Raw genomic sequence first — 26,864 nt, forward strand, 5'->3', positions numbered from 1 at the left:
ACTAGGTCCTGCATATCAAACACTAGGGGTGTGAATCTCTCATGTAAAAGACGATACGATTCGCATCTAGATACATGGGCACGATTCGATACAAGAAAAGATACATGTTCATAAAAAACGATTCAGTACGATTCGATGCGATTCGATGCAGTTCAAGAATGGAAAGCATTCTGAAAGATTTTTTATAATTTGCTCAAGGTGCACATTCATTTTATATTATCAATTATCATGGTCATGGTTGTCAATTAGGCAAAAAAATGAATATGATTATGTAAACTGAGGTTTGTTTCATATACTGTATTGAAATGAAAAAAGAATAGTCTACATTTCAATCAAACACAGCAGCCAAATACAACATATTTTTTTTATAGACTTTATAGATTTTATAGAGTTATATCTGATTGTTTTAATGGAGCTGTAGCGGTCACGGCTGCACGGGCAAAGTATGGCAAGGCAAGGGAATCGTTGAACTACAAGAATCTTTATTCAAGAACACAACCCACATAGACTAATAACCGACAAGGACAGAGAGGAGACAGAGGGTTTACATACACAATGGGTAACAGGGAACAGGTGGACAATGATCAAGGTAAAACAAGAGACAGGTGGAAACCAATATTAAACTAACAGAAAGACAGAGGACTGGACGAGACCAACAAGACAATAACGGGGAACAGGTGTGGAAACAGAAACGGAGGGAAAACTAACAAGACAGGAAGCACAGACCAAATAAGGAGATGGGGCGGAGACAAAGACAGGTGACAGGTAGGTAAACACAAAGCACATGGGGAACAAACAAAGGAGCACGGACAGGACCCTTACAGTAGCCTTGTTGAGGTAAGACAATACCGAAATAAAATAAAACAGTGCTTAAGACACTCTTGGCCTTTTCTCATATAGCCTACAAGAATAAAATAGGCCTACATATCAATGAACTCTCTGTGTTTATTTTGTTCCAACGGTAGACCTAATGCAGAAACCTATAATGCCACAAGTCTGAGTGAATATGAACAAAATAATTGGCTAATAATTTGTGCATCGTTTTAGCAACGGCCAAATTATTATTTAACATTAAGGAAATCCCTTCATCAAACGTAAGGCTATACTCTACAGACTATCGTTGCTGTTTAGTGTTTAATTTCGCGCTGGATTTTGAAAAACAAAAGAGTAAAAACTGTAAAACAAACGACCGAGTGCGAGTTGTCACGTGCTTAAGTTGCAGTAGATGTATGGGTAATTACTTGGTGAATGTAGACAAAAACGAACTGCATTACCCACAATTCCGTGCCACGTATAGTTTCAAAACCGGACGTGGGATGAACGCGCTGCTTGGAACGTAAATGAGAGTCTGAGCGAGCAGAAAAGGTTGTGAACCCATTCGTAACAAGTAAATCGATATAACAACCGGTTCATTTCAGTTTTATTCCGATACGGGGCTTCACATATCGATGTAGTCGTATCTTACACGTTAAAAACGGATACCGATACGTATCGGTTAATCTTTACAACCCTATCAAACACTCATTTCAAACACCTGTATCTACTTGAGGCGTCTACAACAGACACACACACTGATGTTACACACATGTCCACACTGCCTATCTGACACACACACACACACACACACACACACCTTACACCCCCATGTCGACTAGATTGTTGCTATCACACACTCCTGTCTGTGAGTGCTGAAATGAATATACTCATGATAAACATAAGCATAACCTACACTGTGAGTTGCTGAGGTTAGATGGGGGTTTGAAATGTACTGAATATGTTGTTTTAAATCAAGGGAACGTAAAGTCATTACTATGAACACCCTTAAGCTCTAGCACATTCCGGCCTCGTAGAACAGCCTGTGCGGAGTCCTGTGCTTAAACCACACACTGGCCTCACACCACTTCCTGTTTGTGTCGCTGTAGCAACTGCAGATGAGAGATGACGTCTGCATAACAGAAATCTGCTGTGCACAATGTTCCTTTAGACATGGTTTTAAAAGACTGTGTGTGTGTGTATTTTGTGTATAGTGTGTGTGTGTGTGTGTGTGTTCTCCTCACCTCTGTAGTGTTCCATGTGTGTGTGTGTATAGTGTGTGTGTGTGTATTGTTTGTATAGTGTGTGTGTGTGTGTGTTCTCCTCACCTCTGTAGTGTTCCATGTGTGTGTGTGTGTGTGTTCTCCTCACCTCTGTAGTGTCCCATGTGTGTGTGTGTGTGTATAGTGTGTGTGTGTGTGTGTGTGTTCTCCTCACCTCTGTGGTGCTCCATGTGTGTGTGTGTGTATAGTGTGTGTGTACTTTGTTTATAGTGTGTGTATTGTGTGTATAGTGTGTGTGTGTATAGTGTGTGTGTATTGTGTGTATAGTGCTATATCTAGTCGACATGGGGGTGTAAGGTGTGTGTGTGTGTGTGTGTGTGTGTGTGTGTGTGTGTGTTCTCCTCACCTCTGTAGTGCTCCATGCGTGTGTGTGTATAGTGTGTGTGTGTGTGTGCGTGTGTGTGTTGGTTCTCCTCACCTCTGTAGTGCTCCATGCGTGTGTGGTGCGTGACTCCCTGCGATCTGAAGCTCAGGCTGAGGATGTAGCGGGGGTCAGAGCTGTCCCGCACCAGAAACGAGCCGTCCGGCTTCCCCTTCAGCTTCAGCTCCGCGTCCTCCCAGTTCATGGGGCCCCAGTACCAGCCGCACTGCAGAACACACACAACAACATGTTTTCTTTTCTCAACGCTTAAAGCGCTTCACATGGAAAGGGGGACCTCACTAACCACCACCAATGTGTAGCACCTGGATGCCAGCCATTCACACGCATGCACGCACACTTCCAGGATGCTGCATGCTTCATATATATATATATACTTTATATATATATATATATATATATATATATATATATATATATATATATATATATATATATATATATATATATATATATATATATATATATACTTTGACTTTGACATAGCTGGACAACTCTGTCATGGAATTGTGACCAATGGAGAACAAGCCTTGCATGATAGAGCATATGACCAAAATAGGAACCTACAGAAACTGAGGGAGAGATGTCTTCACTCAGCTAATAAGAATTTATATGTGACAGAAGCATGGCAAAACATGGAAAAAACTAGATGTACCGCAGAGCGGTACAAAATATGACCGCCGCCCAGTCCAGCACATTTTTTACACAAAAAAAAAAATCACGCTGAAAGGCCTATATGATTCTAACTGTCTCACTAAATTGCATTATCCACACTCAATTCAGTCTTTCACACAGTCTTTCAGTGTCCCGGGAATAATAAATTATTTTATTGTAAGGCCCCCCATGAATGAAAGTTCACGAAACTTGGCATGCATTCGGAGGGTGTCATAATGATCCTACACTTTCAATTTCGTGCAGTTTTGACCATGTCAGCCAGAGATATTGTAATGAAAACACCTAATTTTTTGCTTTTAAATTTTTAACTAGGTGGCGCTATACATGAAATAAGTGGTAATGGGATAGGTTGACATGTCCCCTTAAGACCAACATACAAAAAAAAGGTGGACCTCCTAGGCCCTACGGTTCTCGAGATATTCACAGAAAACTGTCTCCGGGCACCTACAGGCCAGTTGGTGTATAGTAACATAAATTAATTTAATGTGTGGCCCCCCATGAACGGAATTACACGAAACTTGGCTTGCATTCAGAGGGTGTCATAATGATCCTACACTTCCAATTTCGTGCAGTTTTGACTATGTTAGGTCACAGATACCTGCGATTACAACACCTCATTTTTACTTTTTTGTGTTTAACTAGGTGGCGCTATACATGAAATGAGTGGTTATGGAATGGGTTGACATGGCCCCTTGAGATCAACATACAAAAAAAATGGTCCTCCTAAACCATACGGTTCTCAAGATATTCACAGAAAACTGTGTCTGCCCTACCCTCCTTTTGGGGGGGTCCAGTCCAGCGGGGGGGCTACAGATCAAAACAAAAAACGATGGTTCCATGCTATCCATGTGGGGTTACATGCCCACCAAGTTTCGTGTACCCCGGTCTTACAGTGTCCCGGGAATCCTTGACGGAAATTTGGACATGCGAAAAAGAAAAAAAAAAAAATCTGACTAAACCTATATGACCGCCGCTAAGACACCACTGCACATTTTTCTGATCCTATGGTTGCTGAGTGACATTCGATTTAGTTGACGGTCATATTCAAAATTAAAAAAACAATGCAAATTTCAATATGACCGTCAACTCATTTGAACGTCAACCGTGACATCAGAAAAATGTGCAGTGGTCTCTTAATTTTTTCCCAGAGCTGCATATAAAAACACTCTCTCCTCCATCATCACATGGTCCAGACACAGCCTGAAGTGTACCCCTCCATCATCACATGGTCCAGACACAGCCTGAAGTGTACCCCTCCATCATCACATGGTCCAGACACAGCCGGAAGTGTACCCCTCCATCATCACATGGTCCAGACACAGCCTGAAGTGTACCCCTCCATCATCACATGGTCCAGACACAGCCTGAAGTGTACCCCTCCATCATCACATGGTCCAGACACAGCCTGAAGTGTACCCCTCAGCTTGGTCCAATGCCATGCCCTAATGACGCAGATTATAACCCGAATGGCGGTAGACTATGGAGAAGCCTTTGAAAACACATGCAACCACACTTGATGAGTATGCTCACTTGATGAGACAGAGCTAAACGTGTGGACGGATATGAGACCAGGAAGGGTGAGGGAAGTCAACACTGATGACACACACAGATCAAATTGCTTTCTTGCACTGGATCCATCCAATCCATGTGTCAACTGCATTACGCGTCCACTTTTCCTCAATTTGAACATATGTTTATTTAAGAATGTACATTTTTGAATATGAATGTTGATGCCTTAGCTAAACGAGTTCTACAGCTCTGGTATTGCTTTGTGCTTGCTTTGGTATGTTGTTGTGTTTGTATGTGTTTGTGCTTGCATTAGTATGTTGTGTGTGTTTGTGCTTGCTTTGGTATGTTGTGTGTGTTTGTGCTTGCTTTGGTATGTTGTATATGTTTTTGTGTGTTTGTGCTTGCTTTGGTATGTTGTGTGTGTTTGTGCTTGCTTTGGTATGTTGTGTGTGTTTGTGTGGGTTTGTGCTTGCTTTGTTGTGCGTGTTTGTGTGTGTTTGTGCTTGCTTTGGTATGTTGTGTGTGTTTGTGTGTGTTTGTGCTTGCATTGTTGGTGTTTTGTATGTGTTTGTATGTGTTTGTGCTTGCTTTGGTATGTTGTATGCGTTTGTATGTGTTTGTGCTTGCTTTGGTATGTTGTATGCATTTGTATGTGTTTGTGCTTGCTTTGGTATGTTGTGTGTGTTTGTGTGTGTTTGTGCTTGCTTTGGTATGTTGTGTGTGTTTGTGTGTGTTTGTGCTTGCATTGTTGGTGTTTTGTATGTGTTTGTATGTGTTTGTGCTTGCTTTGGTATGTTGTGTGTGTTTGTGTGTGTTTGTGCTTGCTTTGGTATGTTGTGTGTGTTTGTGCTTGCTTTGGTATGGTGTATGCGTTTGTATGTGTTTGTGCTTGCTTTGGTATGTTGTGTGTGTTTGTGCTTGCTTTGGTATGTTGTATTTGTTTGTATGTGCTTGTGCTTGCTTTGGTATGTTGTATGTGTTTGTGCTTGCTTTGGTATGTTGTATGTGTTGTGTTTGCAAGTGGGAGGTGTATTTGCATGATGCCTGTGCCTTTTTCCATGTTGCATGTCTTCTCTGTGTGTATTGTGTGGGTGAGCTCTAGCATGTCTGCACATCTGTGTGTTTGCCTGTGTGTGTGTGTGTGGGTGAGAGTTTAAAGGCTGCACATTCTCTTGTGGCATACATACATATATAACCTCCTGCATTGTGTGGCAGCTCACAGCTGTGCACTACAGACAAAGCTCCCAACCTCAGACTCACAGTTCAGCATCAGTATCATTGCGTAGAGATACCAGTTTGTGACTCCGACTGACGCGATCACTGCGTGGTGGTGTGTGAGTCGACACACCAGCAGGCCGGGCTTGGTTTCAGACTTACCAGAAGATACTGTGGGTTTGGGTGGATCAGGTGAAAAACTACCATGCAGAATTCTGACTAAGTTATAATTAACCTAAAGCTTCGGGCCGAATTGCGTCACTTTGCAATAGGTCAGGCTATGTGTTAGGCTACTAGAGGGATTTCCAACTTCTTGCAACCTTAGACATGGTGTAGGGCGTGAGAGGCTTACTCACCGCAAAGCACTTGATCCACTGGCTACCACTGCATATGATATATGGGTTGGAGCATGTTTGCTTCTGTTTTTGTTTGTTTTGTGTTGTGAAAATGTGCATGTGTGTGTGAGTAAATGTGTGTGTTTGTGTGTGTGTGAGAGTAAATGTGTGTTTTTGTGTGTGAGAGGAAATGCGTGTGTGTGTGTGTGTGTGTGTGTGTGTGTGTGTGTGTGTGTGTGTGAGTAAATGTGTGTGTGTGTGTGTGTGTGTGTAAGTAAATGTGTGTGTGTGTGTGTGAGAGTAAATGTGTGTGTGTGTGTGTGTGTGTGAGTAAATGTGTGTGTGTGTGAGTAAATGTGTGTGTGTGTGTGTGTGTTTGTGTGTGAGTAAATGTGTGTGTGTGTGTGTGTGTGTGTGTGTGTGTGTGTGTGTGTGTGCGAGATGGTAGAGTAAATGCTACATGGATGCTCCATTTACAAATGACTGTACATGACCACACTGCAGCGCTGATCATAAAGGTTCTATGCAACGCCACCTACTTCACAACAATCCATAGCAACGGAACTGATCGAATAGACTGGTTTTCTCTTCTGTACGATCTTAGTTGTACGACACCACACTTTATACAGCTCACCTACACTACACTTTATACAGCATAGCAAAGCAAGAATAAGATTAAGGTGGCATATAATGATGCACTCAGAATCCTGCTGAAGTGTCCAAGATGGACCAGTGCTGGCCATATGTGTGTGTTTGTACCCTTTATGTAATATGTGGACAGTGATTTGTGTGTGTGTATGAATTTATGTTTGTGTGTTGGTATGTACCCTTTATGTAATATGTGGACAGTGATTTGTGTGTGTGTATGAATTTATGTTTGTGTGTTGGTATGTACCCTTTATGTAATATGTTGTGTGTGTTCATTAACAGGACTTTGAGTCTGTAAATAAAGTTATAAATGCACTAGAAAATCACATAAGCCACTCACCTAACACACTTGATTTAGAATTAATTCCTGAATCCAACAAATAAGTCATAATTCTGGAAAATGGCTGCTCTTCTGATGCCTTCATGGACACTTGTTATGCCTCAGAACTGTTAAAATATTAACACCTGAGTAATGCCCTCAGCAACTGGGGGTACAATGTAAAGTCATTGCCTTAATGTGCCCAGTATGGATGAATACTTATCCAGCTGTTAAACACTCCTTTTAACCTTTTAAGCTATATTTAGATCTTGGCATGATACTCATCCCACTTGTCAATCCAAATAAACAATTAGAAATGTTGATTTGTATGTATATTTATTTGTGTGTGTGTCTGGGTGTGTGTGTGTATGTTTATATGTGTATATATTCATGTGTGTCTTAGTGTGTCTTATGTGTGTCTCACCTTCTCCAGCTCCCTGAGGCTGGTGGCGAAGCTGCTTGCGTCGGGTCGACTCAGTGGAAACAGAGAGGGACGCTGCTCGTGCCGGGCCGAGTTCGGACCTTCCGGCACCAAGGGTATGGGCCGCGGCAGTCCTCTGAGGAAGGTGTCTGCCAAAACAACCAACCAAACATAAATTGTCTACAAATATACACATGACACTTGACAAGAAGGCCCTCCACCACCTCTGGACCAAGGGAAAGTGAAGATCAAGGCCATGAAGAGCCTCCGGCAAGGCCACTGACATCCAAGTTATTTATTATGTATTTCATTAAAGGTGCAGTCAGCAATTGCACATGATGTTGCATCTGTTTACAGTATGTTCCTGTTCATATTTAAAATTCAAAATTCTTAGCAGATGTTTTTGTTCAAAACAATGTAAATTGTATTTTAACCAAGAACCAAACAAAACACACCAGAGAGGAAGCCCATCCCTCCCTTCAGTACTCCCAGACAAACTTCTTTTTTGTATAGCTGATAACTTGACAGGCTGCCCCCACTTTGTTTGTTTCCTTGAGTCTGGGCTGCCTACAGAGACCAGGTTTTTTTTACAGTGTTCTCACGGTATGGGCAGTACCCACGGGCTGGGCAGTACCCACGGGCTGGGCAGTGGCTGGGCAGTGGATGGGCAGTACCCACGGGATGGGCAGTACCCACGGGCTGGGCAGTGGATGGGCAGTACCCACGGGATGGGCAGTACCCACGGGCTGGGCAGTGGATGGGCAGTACCCACGGGCTGGGCAGTGGATGGGCAGTACCCACGGTATGGGCAGTACCCACGGGCTGGGCAGTACCCACGGGCTGGGCAGTACCCACGGGATGGGCAGTACCCACGGGCTGGGCAGTGGATGGGCAGTACCCACGGGCTGGGCAGTACCCACGGGCTGGGCAGTGGATGGGCAGTACCCACGGGCTGGGCAGTGGATGGGCAGTACCCACGGGCTGGGCAGTGGATGGGCAGTGGATGGGCAGTACCCACGGGCTGGGCAGTGGATGGGCAGTACCCACGGGCTGGGCAGTACCCACGGGCTGGGCAGTGGATGGGCAGTACCCACAGGACCCACAGAAAACCTGATGCATTACTCTTCCATTCTAAAATAAAGAAGCCAGATCAGCATGTCTGCAATACGTGCTTATTGGAGCCATCACATGCATAGCATAGCTCCAGCTTTGACCATATTTGGTTAAATCTGCCATTTTTAGTTCCTTCTGGTGGCTTCACTGGGGACTGTGTGAACACTGTGCATCATAGTCGTGGGTCAGGGCACATGGAGAGGACAATAGTGACCCCTGTGCTTCTTCAGCACAATACACTGAGACAGCCTAGTTGCCTAGTAATACACTGAGACAGCCTAGTTGCCTAGTAACACACTGAGACAGCCTAGTTGCCTAGTAACACACTGAGACAGCCTAGTTGCCTAGTAATACACTAGCCAACCTGTTGGCCAAATGGAAGCTTCTGCAAACAGGCAGAAGAAGCCGGCAAGCCAGCGGTCTAACCGCTGTTGGACCAATGGGACGTGTCTGAACACACTAATCATGGCAACCCTGTTGAGGTTCATTTAGTGTTGCCGGCTGCACCTGGACTGGCTAAGTGCTATTAACATCACTCATGGGTTTGGCTTCCCAAATACCCTTGCCTGTATTGTAGAATCCAATAAATGAACATTACGCTGACATCTAGATTCTGTGTCAGCTGGAGTAGAGACATGAGCACCCAAGGCCAGGGTCTCTCCCTTATGGCCACGCAGGCACAAGTTCAGTGGGGTGTGTGCAGTACGTGCTTCTAACGGAGATGTCCAATTAAACAATAGGCCTTGAGCTGCCTCTGGGTTTCATGTAAACTTGAATGAACTCCTGGAAAAAAGGAGTTGCCCAAGTAAATTTGTGTCAGTGTGTATGTGTGTGTGTGTGTGTGTGTGTGTGTGTGTGTGTGTGTGTGTTGGGGGGGGATCTGTGTGTGTGTGTGTGTGTGTGTCTAACTGTATGTATGTATGTATGTATGTACTGTATGTATGTACGTATGTGTGTGTGTGTGTGTGTGTGTGTGTGTGTGTGTGTGTCTAACTGTATGTATGCATGTATGTATGTGCGTGCACGTGCGTGTGCGTGGTGTTAATTGGAGACTGGTGTCACTGCAGGGCTATTTTTGCACCACGCCATCTAAACAAGCCGATGGATGGTGTAATTAGTTAAAGTCTGCCTCACATGGCCACCCTCACAATGGCCTCAAGCTCCGCAAACACACCAGCACTCTATTTATAGGGGAGGATCTGCACAGACTCCACACCGAGGACACATCGGGGTTACAAATGTTACTTCAAGACAGATATAAATACTAAATACGTCTACTAAATACCATAATATTCCACATCTAATCATCACATAAATTCAGTTTCTACTTCAACAAACATCAGGAAAGAGATAGCATGTTTCAAAACAAAAAGATCTATATCACAACAAAGATTAGCCATCTACTCTATCATAACACAGACTGCCATGGTTTAAACGCTTAAGAATTAATGTTGCCCAACCGGTTGTCACTCTCTTATCACTAATTACTAAGAACTACAGTCTGTGTAAACAGAGTGGGGAAAGGTGAAGTCCATTTCCTCTTTTTTCCAGTTCAGACTGAAAGGACTTTCTATAACAGCTATTCTCACATTCTCCCTGCGGCCCTCTGTCTGTCAGTCAGTCAGTCACTCAGTCATCTGCCGGTGCTTGGCATTCATTCATTCATTCATTCATTCATTCATTCATTCATGAGAAGATTCCTTTCATCCAGAGCCATTTAAAGTTCAGTCCAAAAATACCTTCAGTGGCATACACGTTCTCTGAAGTAATATATCAGTTTCTCTCAAGTAATATATGCAATTTGCATCTTTTTTCAAGGGTAAAATTGACCAAATCAGACTAAACATATCTCAATTATTAACTTAACATCCAGAACTTCCAGCTTTGAGAGCATTTCACTGGGGTTATTAAAGGGGAACTATGCAGGGAACTTAACAATTTCGGAGTCATTGGAATGGTTATATGACTTTTTCCGGGTTGAAAAAGTGGTGGTGGCCGCCTCGCTTCCGGCTACAGTCTGTGAGCCACCACCCTTGCAACTTTGATCCGGCGAGCTAAGCCCACCCAAGCATGGTCTTGCCCACCCAAAGTCAAGAAGTCAATGGGTTTTTTGTTTCAGTTGTTCATCTGCGCAGTGTGCAGTCTCAAACCCAGCTTGGATGTAGATGAGTTGGTGTTGAGTGCAGTGGTAGCTAGCTGGTAGCTGTGCAGTAGGCTTATGTATGTGTGTTAGGTAAACCCCCCTTCTGATGCCTTAAAGGACATTTCACATAGATCCTTGTTTCCCAAAGTCACTGAGTGCTGTCAGCCTGAAATGCCTTAATGTAAGAAATGCGCTATACAAATAAAACTGCCTTGCCTGCCTTGCCTTGTAGGTACGAAAAAAAAAAAAAAATGAAAACAATTAGTGCTACCTAGCTCGAGTTGCTGCAGCCAACAGAGTGTAGCACTGTAGCTGCCTGTCTGCTCTAGCTGTTGGCAGGCATCAAAATATGTTTTAAAATGAAATATCAAATACCCTAATTTTAAGTGTATCAAAATAAACTACAATGTACCATATCAAAAACCTATACAGAGATGCACTCAAAAAGTCGTCAATGCATGCCCAGATTGAGAAATGTTGCAGAGCAACCACATAACCGGGTTACATGTGTTACGATTGGATTAAAGTTCTCAAGAAACTTGAAGTTGTATTGGAGTGTATTGTTTGTGTGAACAACCTGTGCTGTGCTGTGCTGTGCTGTGCTGTGCTGTGCTGTGCCCCTACCGTTGAGGCTGAGGCTGTGCTGGATAACGGCGTGGGAAGGGGGTGGGGCTCTCAGGGGCAGTGACTGCATGGACGCCCCCACCACATTGTCCAGGGACACCCCAGGCTGCGGCCCGCCGAAGTCGTCTGGAGGAAACCCAGAGAGACAAACACACAACAACAACAACAGTAGCATTACACAACAGACAACAGAATAATAGCCAATTCTGCTGCATTCTGGAGACACAAGGATGTGAATACCTGCTGAAGTATGGGTATCTTTTTCATGTAATTCCTGTGATCTACACATCAGATCATAAATGGAGAGACATAGTACTTAGAATCTTAGATACTGAATGTCAGAACCTAAATATTTGGGCATAATTATTTGATTGTGGATGTGACGGAATAGTACCTATATTCTGGATGGTACAACCTTGATGTAATAGCCCAATGCCTAGATAACCCGCCACCCCCACCCCACACACAAACAAACACACACACACAAACACACAAACACACCACCTCTAACCATTACAAAACCCCTCCACCTTGAGGGTTAACAAACTGGAGCAGAGCGCAGTGACTGCCCCCACAATACCAGCACTTCCTGTTCCCCAAAACACGCCATTTTAGACGGCCTTTGAACAGCCTGACACAGAGACAGAGGAGCTTGAATGGGATGGGATGGGATGGGGGGTTTAAGGGAATTTTAAGTGGAGTTGACCATGGATTCAGCCTTAATTACTGGTCTGGCCACCAAGCACACACAGAGCCAGTGGAATTTAAGAGAGTGCCTCTAAATTAAGGGCACATCTTGCACATTACAAACGTGGTCCATGGTTTAAGACACAATTACAATATGTATAACAATATTTAATTAAAAAAAAATACAATGCATGTGCAGCTTTTTAACCAATGCAAACATGCTAAAATACTTAGTACTTAGTCTTATAGTGCTTAAAGTTAGGCAGGATCCACAAAACACGAACTAGAAGTAGACCTGCTCTTATGATGTGGTTGAACATGTGCAAGGGCAAGTACACACCATGAACTAAAAAAAGGCGCTAGGCTGTAGGTGAGAGCATGGAGGGGACGAGCATAGAGAGAATTGAGAGCGGACTTGCTATCTTCCTCCATCTCATGACTTCCGTTTTTTTATCTGAAGAGTCCGCACACAGAAGGCCTGCCTGCCTGCCACCCACACAATGCTCCTCTCAGTCGAGTCAAACCACACAAAGGCCTGTCATGACCACAGCACCTCAGACTGACTTTCGGCATCAGGCCGAAATTCACTTCTATTCTTCTGGCTAGCTTCTGGCTAACGGTTCAACAAGGTTGTGAAATGAGAGAGAGCAAGGTCCTTATTGTCTTTCTTTTCTTTTTCTCATTAGAAGCACTGGGAGTTGTGAAAGAGCAGTCCTTCCCATGCCTTTGCATCACGAGGGAGATCCACAGGGTGACACAATTCACTGGCACATAATTGTGAAATGCACAGTAGACTGGGACAGCACCTAATATGGTTCATTAAAGTTCACACTTAAGTTCTTTTAAAGCAGGAAGGAATTTAGGTTTTAAAGTTAACAAGATGCCTACCACATAGGCATGTAAAGAAGTATTCCAACACCAGCAGCAGCACAGTTGACAGTAAAAGCTTGTTATTATACTAACTTGTGTAGCCAGTTGCTTATAAAAACATCCAAACGTGGAAGAATTGCTGCTTATGGTTGCTTTGATGAGAGCAAAACTGTGTGTGATTAACCCATGACAAACAGACTGTTCTAAATTGTGGTTAATGGCTTTGTGAACTGCATATTGAAAGCTAGTCCTGATATGAGGTGTCAGCTGTGTCATCTCGTTCCACACTACAACGCCTGCAGATGACAAGACTGCGACACGTTGGGCCAACAATGGCATTTGTTTAAAACAGACCCAGGTCCATCCGGCTGGTGTTAACCCTTAAAGGTGTACACCGGTGTAATTGGAATGTTGGAAAATGAACGTTCTAAAGTATATCTGAGTTCATTGAATTCAACATAGAATTTTAGAACCTTGAATTGTTGTGGAACGTAATCTTATGTTAGAATGTTCAAAAACCCACACCTTGTGAACAGAACTCGCCTTCCAACTTTTCAAAACTGACCTGGCCTGAGATTGACCAAACAAAATCTTCTTTTTTTTTTGTTGTTGTTGCATGAGCTGCATTGAAGTTAATGGAATAAGAAAATCAGTGTCTAGTTTTGAAGGGAAGACTCAGAGCCTGACAGTGAGGAGGAATGAGTGCAGAGCTCCACTGGAGAGAGGGATAGAGAAGGAGTGCAAAGGAGAAGAGTGAGTGAGTGTAAAAGAGGAAGAGGAAGAGGAAGAGTACCCAGCAGGCTGAGGCTTCGTCGGGGAGGAGGCGGGGGAGTGGGGGGGTGTAGAGAGCTCCCTCCTCTACGAGAGATGTCCACATCTACCAGGGACACAGTCTCACCTGGGGGGGGGAGGAAGGAGGGAAGACCCAGGAAGACCCAGTGGAGGAAGACGGGAGTGAGAGGGAAGTGAGAGAACACATAGAGATAGAGAAAATAGAAAGAAAGAAAGAAAGAAAGAAAGAAAGAAAAAAGAAAGAAAGAAACACAGGCAAAAGGCAAGAACGAGGGGCAATCTTATTTGCAGAGATTGATAAAAGACGTCATTATTCACTGGTGAGGAAGTGGAAAGGAGACAGATACAAGCTGTTACATAATAACATCCCAACACAAATGCACATGCACAGACACACACACATAAGCATGCATGCACACATTACACACACGCTCCCACTAACACACACACACACACACACACACACACACACAATCTACTCCAACTCAAGCATTAATATCCAAAGCACCAGAGTAACATATGGCAATGGAGAGATACACTGCCCCCCCCTCCCCCCCAAAAAAAAAAAAAAACTTCTCTGATGACACCTCCTACACACAATCCGTGCATGGAAACACTAAATGATTGACCACTGCTAATTAAAGTGACTAAACACACATGCACACACACCCACACTTACCAGTGAAGGCAGGAGTGAAGGGCACAGGAGAAAAGGCACTTTGGGGCCTCGACAGCTGGGGTCTAATGAAGGAGAGAGAGGGAATAAGAGAGAGAGAGAGAGAGAGAGGGCGCAGATGAGAGGGATAAGAGAGAAAGAGAAAATGAGAGAGAATATTACAAACTGGTAGCACATGATTATACAATAAGAGTGGCTTGGTCCATATGGTGTGATCTAACTGAAGGGTGACTAAACCAGCACTCATTTCCTGGAGCTCGAGGAGCGATCTGGGGTGTGGCATTTATGACCTGCTTAAAAACCTCGTGTTCCAGGCCTGGACACATAGCAAAACAGTTTGTTTTGGTCTGTATGTGGGTAGATCCAGAGCCTGTGGCCAAAGTGTGGAGGTATCACAAGACCACTGTTTTAAAACAGCCATTAACTCTTGGTGTACAGTGAAACAAATCCTTAAAATCCTTAAAAACAAATCCTTGAAAACACAGACGCAAAGTTGTAGCAACATTCTAGAAATGTCCAAGGGGCAGAGTGATATGGAACCAGTCCATCTCCTTTCCATAGGCTGAGTTAAGATATAGCACACACACACACACACACACACACACACACACACACACACACACACACAGCCACCGCACTGAGTAGAACTCGTCTCTCTTTACACTGGAAGACAGTAGCATTTGAACTCACTCAACCACTAGATACATGATTGTGTGTGTGTGTGTGTGTGTGTGTTTGCATCTGATTTAAGATGCTTATGTAAATACTAAATGAATGAGTACTGTGATTGTTCAATCCTTTTCGATAAACATGCTAAAAGTTTTGATTGTCTACATTTAGATTAAATACCCCATCACAGTCCACATACCCTGGGCACAGAGATACGTAATACCCCATCACAGTACACATACCCTGGACACAGAGATATGTAATACCCCATCACAGTCCACATACCCTGGACACCAGGGTTGTGCACAATTCGAATTGCAATTCTGCTTCCTGTTTGCTACCTCAATTGAAATGTAAGTGAAATTCAAGAATTGAATTGGAATTTAAGAGCCAGTTTCAATTCAATTCTGGAATTTTGCACAAGCCAATATGTAATATCCCTCAAGTTGTGTGTTTGAAAGAGATTCTACCTACACAAGGTATTGATGGTTGATCAAGATAATATGCAGAAATCAGCGGCTTGACTGTACCAACTTCTTCACTAGTAGCATTCACAGAAACGTGCAAGAAATCCTCCCAGGCGAAGCATTTGTGCCATGTGAGTATAATATAACATCTGAATGACAGATTCACAAATGATCATTATGTACATTGTGACTTTCATTGCCATATGGAGAAAACCTTTGCCCAAGTGGTGGGGCAGCAGCCATTCTGTCCACTAATGCAGGGACCACTAGTGGCATGGGGGCTTAGCATTCTATGGCCCATAGCAAACACACACACAGACACACACACACACACACACACACACACACACACACACAGACACACACACACAGCTCTCCCAAAACATGCCCTGCACGCTGGCTTTGGTCTCCCTCTCATTTTCAAAGCAGCAAACAGAAGTGTTGGGCTGTGTCTCAAACCACATACTCATACTCATACTGAGCGCTTACTTGCGTTGTGCCCACTTTTCCATGATTACTATTGGCCCACTATCTGCACTATATACTTAAACTAAGTATTTAAAGTGTGCAAGTAGGTGGTTTGAGACACACAGCCCTGGTCTACATAGTTAGCTGACCATCTGAAAGGCGTGCAAACGCCTTGCAAGCATCACCAACAACCCAGGTGGCCCTCGTAAAAGCTTGCAGGCATATTAACTGGTGTCCTCTGGTGATATAGTTGGAGATGTCTTGCTGTAAAAGCCTTTGGTACATCTTTGTGGGACATTTAGGCCTAGTCCACAGAAGCACATAGTCAGTGCGTATCCTAAATGTCTAATGCAAACAGCAGGTATGAGTATCCTCTCGTCACATGACTGTATGCCATCATGATGAATTTGATGATGGTGCTACAACTACTTGCCCATAAAATACATATCTCCATAAGTATGAGGTTAATACACAGGGCAGTTAGTATGGTATTAATATGGTTTTGTTTCTTTTAACTTGCATAAAACACTGTCCTGCAGCTTATACAAAATAGGAACACACAGGAAATGACTGTAGCGCATTTTAACATGGTGTTGCTTTAAGACAGACATGTCACCATACTCACGGCACCTGTTCTGGGCAACTTCAGTATTTAGGATTTCATCATAAACATGCTCTATGGCCTGTGTTAGCCTTTATGTGTGGAAAAAAAGAGTTTCACTTCTTAATGTGATAAGTCGGCAGTTATGACCATAGTCTTTGGACTTGGTAGTGATCACAGCACATTTTACTCTTATCTTTTTTTATCACGCACAACGGCATGGTTGCAGGGCTTTTTTGGGAAAGCAGGGCATCATCATCGTCATACCTGCTGCCAGCGTCCGGTTCGGCGCTGGATGAACTCCACACGTCCATCAGGCTGCCCCCCGACGACGTGGACGAGGCCAGTGAGGGACGCTTGTCCAGCAAGGGGCTGGGACCGCCGCTTCCCCCGCTGGCGCCCGCTCCCGCGCCCCCCACTCCTGTGCCACTGCTCCGGGTGCGGAACAGCTTGCTGAGGCGGATCTTCAGGGAGCCTTTCCTCGACTTGCCCCTGCTCTTCTGGCTCTCGCTGGCACCTCCACCACCCCCGAGGGTGGCACTGCCCAGGGCAGCCGCCACAGCCATGGGGGAGCCGATGCGCTTGGGCGTGGGGGGGCGGCTCAGCGGGGTGTGGGCCGCAGTGGTCGGGGTGGGCAGAGAGGCTGCGTCCGAGGGCTGAGGGTGCTCCAGTGCTTGCGTGGTCGCAGCGGCAGGCGCTTCGGGAAGAGTCGCCGAGGAGGAGCCGGAGGCGTCCGGTGCCAGCGGGCCCGAGGGGCTGAGGCCGTCCGGCAGGGACGGGCGGCACGTCTGTGGGTCGCGGTAGGCGTCTACACCCAGCGCGGCCCCTGCCGCTGCCAGCCTCTGCACCTGCTGCATGAGGCCGCTCAGAGAGCTGCTGGAGAAGGTGGCCGTCGCCGCGGCGACTGTCATGGTTGTCATGGTCATCGGCGTCGTCGCCCCGTCCTGGCCGGTGTCCGGTTCCCCCGACTGGGCCCCTGGTTCTCCTTTGAAGCCGTCCCGACCCGGGCGTGGGCACCCGCCCATGGCCAGCTCGCCCACCTCTGACGAGCCCAGGCCCTCCAGCACCAGCAGCGCGTCGCTGGTCTCACTCGGGTCCTCCCCAGGCCCCATGCCCGCCGTGGCCGATGCCAGTACGCTCTGGCAGGAGCAGCGCAGCGGCTCGCCATCCTTCAGGAGCTTCTCCGAAGCCTGGCCTAGCTCCCCCAGACGTCTGGCCAGGCTAAGCACTGGGTCCTCCCTGTGGTGGTCAGTACCAGCCTTGCGCGGATCCAGCATGCCAAACTGTAGGGATTTGTCTAGTAAAGGAGGCCAGTCCATGGTGTCAGTGACTAAATGGTGCCTGTGGCAGAGACCTCCTCTCCCCACGGAAAAGTCGCTGCCCTCCACCGCTACCTTGGTGAGTTGCATTACCGGGTGCCACTGGAGTCTTTGTGAGGGTATTCGCTGGTGTGCGCTTATGCTGTAGTTGGAATTGTCATCGACGCCGCCGTTTGACACACCTGTGCCGCCGCCGTCTAGCGTGTCGTTCTCGCCCGTTTGATAACCGGACTGCTCAAGTGCTTCTCCGGTCGTTAGAAGGTTTTGAAAAACCATGAGCTGTGCCCGCGATCCTCGGCCCCCCGTGTGTGGGAATTCGAAGCGCTGGGCCACGGCAAAGTCGGGCGGCGGTGGAGTATCAGACAGCGAGGGTCGAGTCAGCATTATGCCGCTGTCAAGCGCTGCTGTCCCGCTCTCCGGTTGAGAACTACAGTGCGGGGAGGGATTGGTCTGGCACACCGGGCCTGCGGAGGGGTTAGTGGGGTCCAACTCGAACCCACTGGTGATGTTGTTGCCATGATGACCCAAAGCTGCTTTCCCGAATCCGGAAACCACTCCGCTACCCGTCAACAAATTCTCCTCGTCTACACGGTCATATTCCGCTGCAGAAACCAGGCGCATCAACACAAAATCGGGAGACATATCTTGCGCGTTATTCATTATTACTCCTCAGTTCGGGTATTGTACAGCTGCGTGGCGCGCTTAGACTCTTACATAACGTAAATTAATATAAATCCTACTGACAGCGAACACATCTCTCCGCATCCATCCACACTGGCCGTTTTGACGTTGCTTGATCCTCCTCAGGAAATTCCGATCAGCATGTCTGAATGCACAGATATTCAAAAGGCTCCGTCAGTACTGCTGACGCCGATTCCCTCTTCAAAGACACCATGGATGTAGCCTGAGCTGGAGACCCACGGCGAGGCTGCGCAACGGCGACATCAATAATCTGCTTCTTCTAATAATAAAGGAGGCCCAAGCTATAGACGCTTCCTGCCGAAGAATAAGCCCTAGAGCCCTTCGCTCTATTCTACTTCCCACAGAAACCTACAAACCCCACCCGCTCGGTCGTTTCACTTCCGCAAATTCTCTCGCCCTCCCTCTCTCGCTGTTGGACAAAGCAATGCCGCTTCAAGATGGAGATGTCAACACAGCTACAGTATTTTATATGCTAAAATTTGGGAACGTTCAGATGTCAACGCAAGTTATGGGTGTAACGGCCCCAGGTGAGCCTACCCTGACAGCCTAACATACCAAGGTTACCCCAAAAGGCTTCTGCCCTGACGTCGGCTACAGTAGACCTGCCCTGTGACAGATGGCAAATTGTTATAACATAATCCAAAATAAGTGATGATAATGTCACACATTAAAAGTAGGCTTGCCTACAATATTGACACTAAATATTATAATTATTATTATCATTAGTAGTAGTAGTAGTATTAATACAATTATTATTATTATTATTGCTATTATTATTATTAATAATAACAATAATAATAATAATAATAAAGATATTTGGCGGCTATATTATTTAGTCAAATGACAATTTGACCTGGTTTGTAGGGTTATGATCTTCGTAATCAGGGTTGAGAACCGAAATATTTGAATCGAATAAAAGTAAGAATAAGAACCCAGACTGGTCATAGTGTCAGGAGTCATTAACATGTTGAGTTTGTTCAGCCTATCAATTTCTAAACATAAAATCCCCTCTATTAGAACAAAGAAAAGTACAGATTAACAAGTTTTTTCACCTTTTGGAGACTTAACTGACTGACTGATCTTGATAATGACCCTAGGGGCAGCCATGGCCTACTGGTTAGCGCTTCGGACTTGTTACCAGAGGGTTGCTGGTTCGAACCACGACCAGTAGGCACGGCTGAAGAAGTGTCCATGAGCAAGGCACCTAACCCCTCACTCCTCCCCGAGCGCCGCTGTTGTTGCAGGCAGCTCACTGTGCCGGGATTAGTGTGTGCTTCACCTCACTGTGTGCTGAGTGTGTTTCACTAATTCACGGATTGGGATAAATGCAGAGACCAAATTTCCCTCACGGGATCAAAAGAGTATATATAGTTATAGTTATATTTTGAGACTGACTCAACAACAAGGCTTAGCAGTTGTTTTAATTATCTGCTAATTATCTATTAATCTATATGTGTTAAGGCCTTAGTGTTTAAAACGCATGTCTGTGGATCAGTACTTGTAGGCCTAAATGAACATGAACTTTTTGAATGTTCAGTTAAGGCTTACAAAGCCTAATCCTGGAATAATGAATAAATATATATTTATATTTTATCTTATCTATTGTTTTCTCTTTGGAATTGAAATGAGGAATTGATAGGATCCAGAATCGATAAGCAGAATTGGAATCCGGTACAATTTGAAGGATACCCAACCCTAATTGTAATCTTTTGGGGTTTTAGCTAGACCAAGTAACTAAGTTCTTTCTACGTCCAAATGAATGGTGTTAACACAAATTTCAATTCCTTATTCTGTCTTCACTAATCTAAAGAAGGACACAAATAATCCTCTTTCAGATAAGCCACATTTACAGTGTACAGCCAGCATCAGCCAGCACAGTTTCATGGAGAATAACTGTGAAGACTATGGGTGATTTGTCCACTGGGCGGCAGTAGCGAGCAGAAGCGGTATCCAGGTGGTCCCTTATGTTTGTTGGCCTTGGTCAGACACATAGTTCCCAATGTTCCAATGTACTTTGCTCTAAACATGTCAGAGAATCACCACATCAGTATGCACAGACACAACCTATTACATCTGGAAATAATCCCAAAATCACACTTGTTTATTAAAGTAACACTACAATTCTTCTCTAGTTTAGCCAGAGATGATGCTATTAATTATAATCACTGACAGCATTCAAAATTGCCTACGTGTTGGTCAGCCTACAAACAACCTCTTGGGAACTTTCTAGCCGGTTAGTCCATTTTACTTTATACTGTTCAGTAGTGTTTTGGTGTGTCAGCCATCATAACAGAAGGCAGCTTTCGCTGAAGCCGTCCTCTGCATGCACATCACTAGGGATGGGCCTCGTTATCAATATATACTGGTAGAATTGCTCCCCATGATAAGAATTTGTCATACTGTGATATTAATGATGTAGGTGGTGACATGTTTACTGTATAGTCTATGTGCTGCAAGATGGTCAGCTCACATGTAGAATGACAACAAAGATGACTGAAGATGAGGAAGAGTTCATTGCTGATGATGGTGAGGGTCATGTTTGTAGGACTCAAGACTGTAAGCTGACGTGACTTGTGGCTGAGATAACTGAATCGTACTATTTTTGTATTATCATATATTGTTGTCGCCAAAAATATCCAGACATATTGTGATCTAGTTTTACGTCTGTATCGACCATCCCTAGACGAGGTAATCTGGTTAACTCAGACATTCTAGGCCACTTTGTGTGGCACTCAGCACAGCCCTCATGATCATGAAACCTTGCAAAAAAGATCCAAAAAAGTTAAAAGTGATTCAGTAAATCACTCATCCAAGTGATAAGGCCCCTGTGTGTAATGAAGGACTTGAAAATGAGAGTGCAGTCAGTGGTTTGTACACTCATGGATCAATTATGAACTTTCGGGCCCCTGGGCCCAGATGTATTAAGGGCCCCCCACTAATTGTCGTATATGTGGGAGGGGGGGTTTGGGGGTCCTCCCCCAGAAAATGTTCAATATGTTTGATGTGATTTCCTGTATCCTGGTGCATTTTGGGGATGGCCAATACTAAATTTAATCAGATTCATAGCCTACATCCTAATTTGTTGACATTGAGGCAGTGATTCCATGCAAAGGCTTGAGCTTCAGGGCCCCCTGGGCCCGGTAGGCCCGTGCAGTAATCCATCCCTGTGTACACTGTGGAAAAAATCAGTTCTTCCAAACCTATAAACCTACTGCATATTGCAACAATAATCATCTAATTCTTAACTAAACTGGTTCCCATGTTTTCTGTGTACCAAAAAGGTTGTGACAATTATAATCAAGGTCTAAGGTCATTTGGTCAAAATGTGCAGAATATAAGCACAATCGATTAGTCTCGCTCCTCTATCTAGTTCCTGGGACATGGTCAACTGCACCTTTGCAAACAAGTGTATAATTATTTGCCTACATAGATTGGAGAGGTAGATGGATCCAAAGCAGTGGTTGTGCCCAGACAGGCCTGGGGAGGACTATGCCCTCAATAATCCAAATGTCAAAAATCATTCAGGGTTCTTTTTGAGACATCTATACTACACACTTTAATTCCTAAATCACATGTCCATTGCTTGCAGAGCCGGACAGTAGGCTAACGGAGTACATTTACTTGAGTACAATTTTGAGGGATCTGTACTTTACTCGAGTATCATTTTTGGGGAGTACTCATAACTTTACTCAAGTACATTTGAGAGGCAAATATTGTACTCTTTACTCCAATACATTTCTATCCATAACCGTGAGTACCCGTTACTACTTCGAAAAGAAAGAAAAAAAGAAAAATCTCCGAAACCCTCAATTTGTTGTTTCCCTCTCAAACGTGATTGGATTGTGCAGGCGCCACTGATTGGGACAGCCTATCAGCAATCACCTTTAGCTTTCCGCCAAAGTCAACTCCATGGTCAGATTTAGATAAGAGAAGAAACCATGGACGAAACAATAGATGAAGCAGGTCTATCCCGGGAATGTGCCAACTTGTGGCCCCACCTCGCCAGACTATTTCAATTTTCTGAACAAGTTAATGATAGTTTTCGCTTCAAGTGTTTCAATTACAAAATAGTATTTTGTATTTGAAATACGTATTTTAAATACATGTATTAGAAATACTGCCCATCCTTGGCAACATGGTAAAAAGATGAAAATCACTTGATTTTAGTTCCAATTCATTTTACATTCTCCAAGGTATTAACATTAACATTTTTCATAACTCCATGTAGGACGTTTCTGTACATAAATGTAAGCACTGTGGCAGTAGTAATGCAATATTTCGAAAATGTAGGCTACTCTTGTACTCTTGATACTCAAGTACTTTTAAAAACAAGTACTTCAGTACTTTTACTTAAGTAGACATCTGACTGTTGTACTTTTACTTGTACTTGAGTAAAATTTAGCAAAGGGAATCTGTACTTTTACTCAAGTAATGAAGCTGTGTACCCGCCTCTGATTGCTTGTTAATCACTGATCTTCATTTCTAGTCTTTAGAGAATGCATACTGTGCCATATTATCTACACAGGCTTATAAGCTCAGCGTGCCATGCAAAATGTCAGGTAGCAATGTTAACAGGAAGCAAAATCAGGGGAGGGTAGGGAAACAAAGCGAACTGTGTGGTATGTTGGGCCAATATGGGCAGCCGTGGACCACTGGTTAGCACTCTGGACTTGTAACCGGAGGGTTGCCGGTTCGAGCCCCGACCAGTGGGCCGCGGCTGAAGTGCCCTTGAGCAAGGCACCTAACCCCTCACTGCTCCCCGAGCGCCACTGTAGTATGTGTTAACAGGAAGCAACTGTAGTAGCAGGCAGCTCACTGCGCCGGGATTAGTGTGTGCTTCACCTCACTGTGTGTTTCACTAATTCACCGATTGGGTTAAATGTAGAGACCAAATTTCCCTCACGGGATCAAAAAAAGTATTAAAAAAAAAAAAGCCTGAAAGGTGTTCAGATGAGACAGGTGAACACACCCACTGTCCCCCCCCCCCTCCTCCTCCTTTTAATTTTTTTTTTTTTCAAACATGGTCTATTGTTCACTTTAAACTGCACAGGTGCATCTAAAAAAATTGAATATAGTGGATAAGTTTACAAAAAGTAAAATAATTACAAAAAGTTAAACTTCCATTCATTCTAGATTCATTACGCGTTAAGTATTTCAATTTTTTTGTTTTGTTTCAATCTTGATAATCTCGATGGCTTTCAGCTCATGGAAACATCTAGTATCTCAAAACGTGACTTAGAATTTATAATACAGAAATGTCAACCTGAGCTCTAATCAAAGTCAAAAATGGTATTCCTGTCTAGGCAGGGCAATGAATTTTTCCACATGAATTTTTTTGACATACACCTGTAAACAAAATGGTAGGCTTTAGCCTCTGCTTGGATAATTTGAACGCACCTCTGACTTTAGGCTCAACATAGCACTTCTTGTGCCATAGTTTACCCCTCTAGAGAACAGGCCATCTTTAGCTGTTCCTGCTTGAACCCCCCCCCCCTCCCTTAAAAAGGAAAATGTAGAATAACTAGTTTTCCAACTTGACATTTTGCATTTCAATGAAACGGCATTTGTATTGTATGGATACTTTTAACAATGAAATTTAAAAATTAAAGTTTTGGACCATCAACAGTGGACAAATAGGAAGGTTAAAAAACACAGCACTGAGACGCATGCAATTATGCTCCCTGCACGTATTTCAAGCTCTATTTATTTCAAACCACAAAAAGAACAGAACATGATCGTTCTTCAAGCCAAAGTGGACAAGTCAAACATCAGCCCATCTCAACAAAGAACAGAAAGGAGACCTCTGTTGGGCCTTCAAAGAACCACGTTTGTGTACTCCAAGTCATTTCATGTGCGGAGGCAAATTAGACAAGCACTTTGTTAAGTTTGCACAGGTACAGAGTACAACTGTCATTTTGGAGCAACAGACAGCTGAAGAGTCATCACAGGATGTATTGATACAGCACATGTTGGCTTCCAGTTCAGTCTGGGGTGAACACAATTTCATGTTAAGATAGTGCTGGGGCTTCGGAGTGCAGCAAAAGGGAACAATGCACTCCCCTATACACTCTGATGTCATAGTGGGTACTGAAGGGGGGGGGGGGGGGGGCTTCGTTTCCATGGAAACAGAGTCCATTTCTCTGGCCTTCCTTGGCTAGCAACCATGAGACAAAAAAAAAGTAGTAAGAAAATAAAAACCAATTACCACAAATGCTAAGGGGAATGTTTGATATTATTTTATTGTTTTTCTTTTTTTCTTTTTCATAGCAATGGAAAAATATAACCTTATACAAACTTCTCCGGTTCTCATAGTTTTATTTTTAGACAAGCTTGGCGAATGACCGTTCCCCAGCTAAGTAGCTAAGTGCAGCAAGAATTCAACATCAGAGAAACTGAAAGAGGGGGGGGGGGAAGAAAAGAAAAATAAAGGGGAGAGCACACCGAGCCCAATCGACTAGTCCCACATCATGGGTCAACTGTAGGTTTTCTTCGCATTCCTCAAGGCGACAGTATTCTTTTTCTGTTGCTTTATTTACTACTAAATGCAACCGTCCAGAAAGACTCCACTCTTTCTGCCCTCGTCATCTTGACATGGATTTTGGCACTCTTTTTTTAAAAAAGAAAATCCCAACTCATTCCCTCTCCTGCGTTAAAAGCTGAGGAGACTAAGTGTAGCAGGATGAAGCTAGTGCTTTTTCATTTTTCTCACACACACACACCGCTAGTGATCCCCATGTGTTCCCAAAACGGTGCTGGAATATCAGGAGCAGGTCCACCTCTGCCCCTTCACAGCACACAATGCTTCGTATCTTTCGGTCATCTACTGGTGGGGACCCGCAAGAAAGGGTTGTATACCTAGAAGCCCATACTGAAGACAACAATTTCAATGCCTTTTTAAAAGAATGAAAAGAACAAAAAAAAAAAACAAAATAAAAAAATAAGAGCATAGAAAAAAAAAGAGAAAAAAAAGGAAGTGTTGGTACATCTGTTGGTGATCTGCTCGAAGGAAAAACAAAAAAGTAGAGAACCCTTCCGCCAATTCAATCAAGTGCTGCCGATATTTTTCCTACGAACTTCTCGATAAGCAAAACTCTTAAAATACCGGCTTCGGAAATGCAACTCACTGAAATTTGTGTCAAGCTATTGTTTTATTATTTAATTCTTAATATTATTTATTTTAAGTTGAAGAAATGGGAGGGGAAAGAGACAGCGAATCCCTCCCTCGTCACTCATACAAGATACACACTCGATCACAATCAACGGCTCGATCTTGCCGTCTGTCCCCTTCTTCTCCAGCAGTGAGCCTGGGCCTTGCATCCTTCCTGGTGCCGAACGATTGCATTTTGCCTAATGGTTAAGTCCCGATATAGATACGCTCTGATAAATGTCAGAATTATTGGACCATTCCTGTTCAAAGTCTGCATCCGAGGATAGTGCTGGGTAAGAATAAGGAAAACAAAAAAGTGCGGGGGAAAAAAAAAAAATAATGCAGAACAGATATGGTAGTCCTCAGAGCTCTCACAGAGCAGAAAATAAGTCACGTCCTTCTGGTTGTTGTTTTTTTTTGCAAAAGAAACCACATTTTGGCAGTTTGTTAGTTTTTTTTTTCCTGTTTGTTTCTTTTCCTACTCGGGTAAATCCTGTTGTTGGGACTAATAATCGTTTGAATAGAGTCCTAGAGAACTAGCCAGCTACAGCATTCCGGTTTGGAGTCCATGTCGTCAGGTCAAAGTTTTAGTCCACAGGTCGCAGAGGAGGAGGTCAGGGCTGGAGGAGTAATTATCGGGGGGTTGGGTAGAGGTGGGGGGGGGGGGCTGGGGGGGCTCCACGGTTCTGCCGGCGACTGCTGGAATTGTACTCAGAAGGTGGTGTGATGTCGATCCTCACGCTCGCTCGCTCTCTTTCGCTCGCTCACGCTTACTCTCTCACTCTCTCTCTCTCTCTCTCTTTCGCACTCGCTCACACTCTCACTCTCATCTCGGCACACACTTCATTCCTGCAGTTGCCCCAGCGGGGGGCAAAAGACAGAAGAAATTCCAGTGGGGTGTTTTTTTCATTTATCATTTTAGGAATTTTTCTTCAACTTCCCCAACCAGCATCTAATCTGAAAAGGAAGAGAGGGGGGGGGGATTAATT

The 26,864-nt window shown here is 44.2% G+C and overlaps 2 protein-coding genes across 5 annotated transcripts in view; both read right to left on the reverse strand.

Moving 5' to 3' along the window:
- LOC121704965 (suppressor of cytokine signaling 7-like) overlaps positions 1-19,230 on the reverse strand; it is a 25,322-nt gene extending 6,092 nt beyond the window's left edge. The window contains exons 1-6 of one of the 2 annotated variants that reach the window (XM_042085574.1): positions 16,975-19,230; positions 14,506-14,567; positions 13,828-13,932; positions 11,478-11,603; positions 7,601-7,746; positions 2,515-2,683 (exon numbers count right to left, since the gene is read on the reverse strand). In XM_042085574.1, the coding sequence (XP_041941508.1) occupies positions 2,515-2,683; positions 7,601-7,746; positions 11,478-11,603; positions 13,828-13,932; positions 14,506-14,567; positions 16,975-18,686 (2,320 nt within the window). In that variant the 5' untranslated portion in view covers positions 18,687-19,230. The remainder of the gene's footprint in view (positions 1-2,514; positions 2,684-7,600; positions 7,747-11,477; positions 11,604-13,827; positions 13,933-14,505; positions 14,568-16,974) is intronic. The other variant, XM_042085575.1, reaches the window with a different exon arrangement.
- Positions 19,231-24,949: 5,719 nt separating this feature from the next.
- kpnb1 (karyopherin (importin) beta 1) overlaps positions 24,950-26,864 on the reverse strand; it is a 31,053-nt gene continuing 29,138 nt past the window's right edge. For 2 of the 3 annotated variants that reach the window (XM_042085585.1, XM_042085583.1), the window contains exon 22: positions 24,950-26,832. In XM_042085585.1, the coding sequence (XP_041941519.1) occupies position 26,832 (1 nt within the window). In that variant the 3' untranslated portion in view covers positions 24,950-26,831. The remainder of the gene's footprint in view (positions 26,833-26,864) is intronic. The other variant, XM_042085584.1, reaches the window with a different exon arrangement.

This window comes from Alosa sapidissima, chromosome 3 (genome assembly GCF_018492685.1).
Source record: "Alosa sapidissima isolate fAloSap1 chromosome 3, fAloSap1.pri, whole genome shotgun sequence".
NCBI lineage: Eukaryota > Metazoa > Chordata > Actinopteri > Clupeiformes > Clupeidae > Alosa > Alosa sapidissima.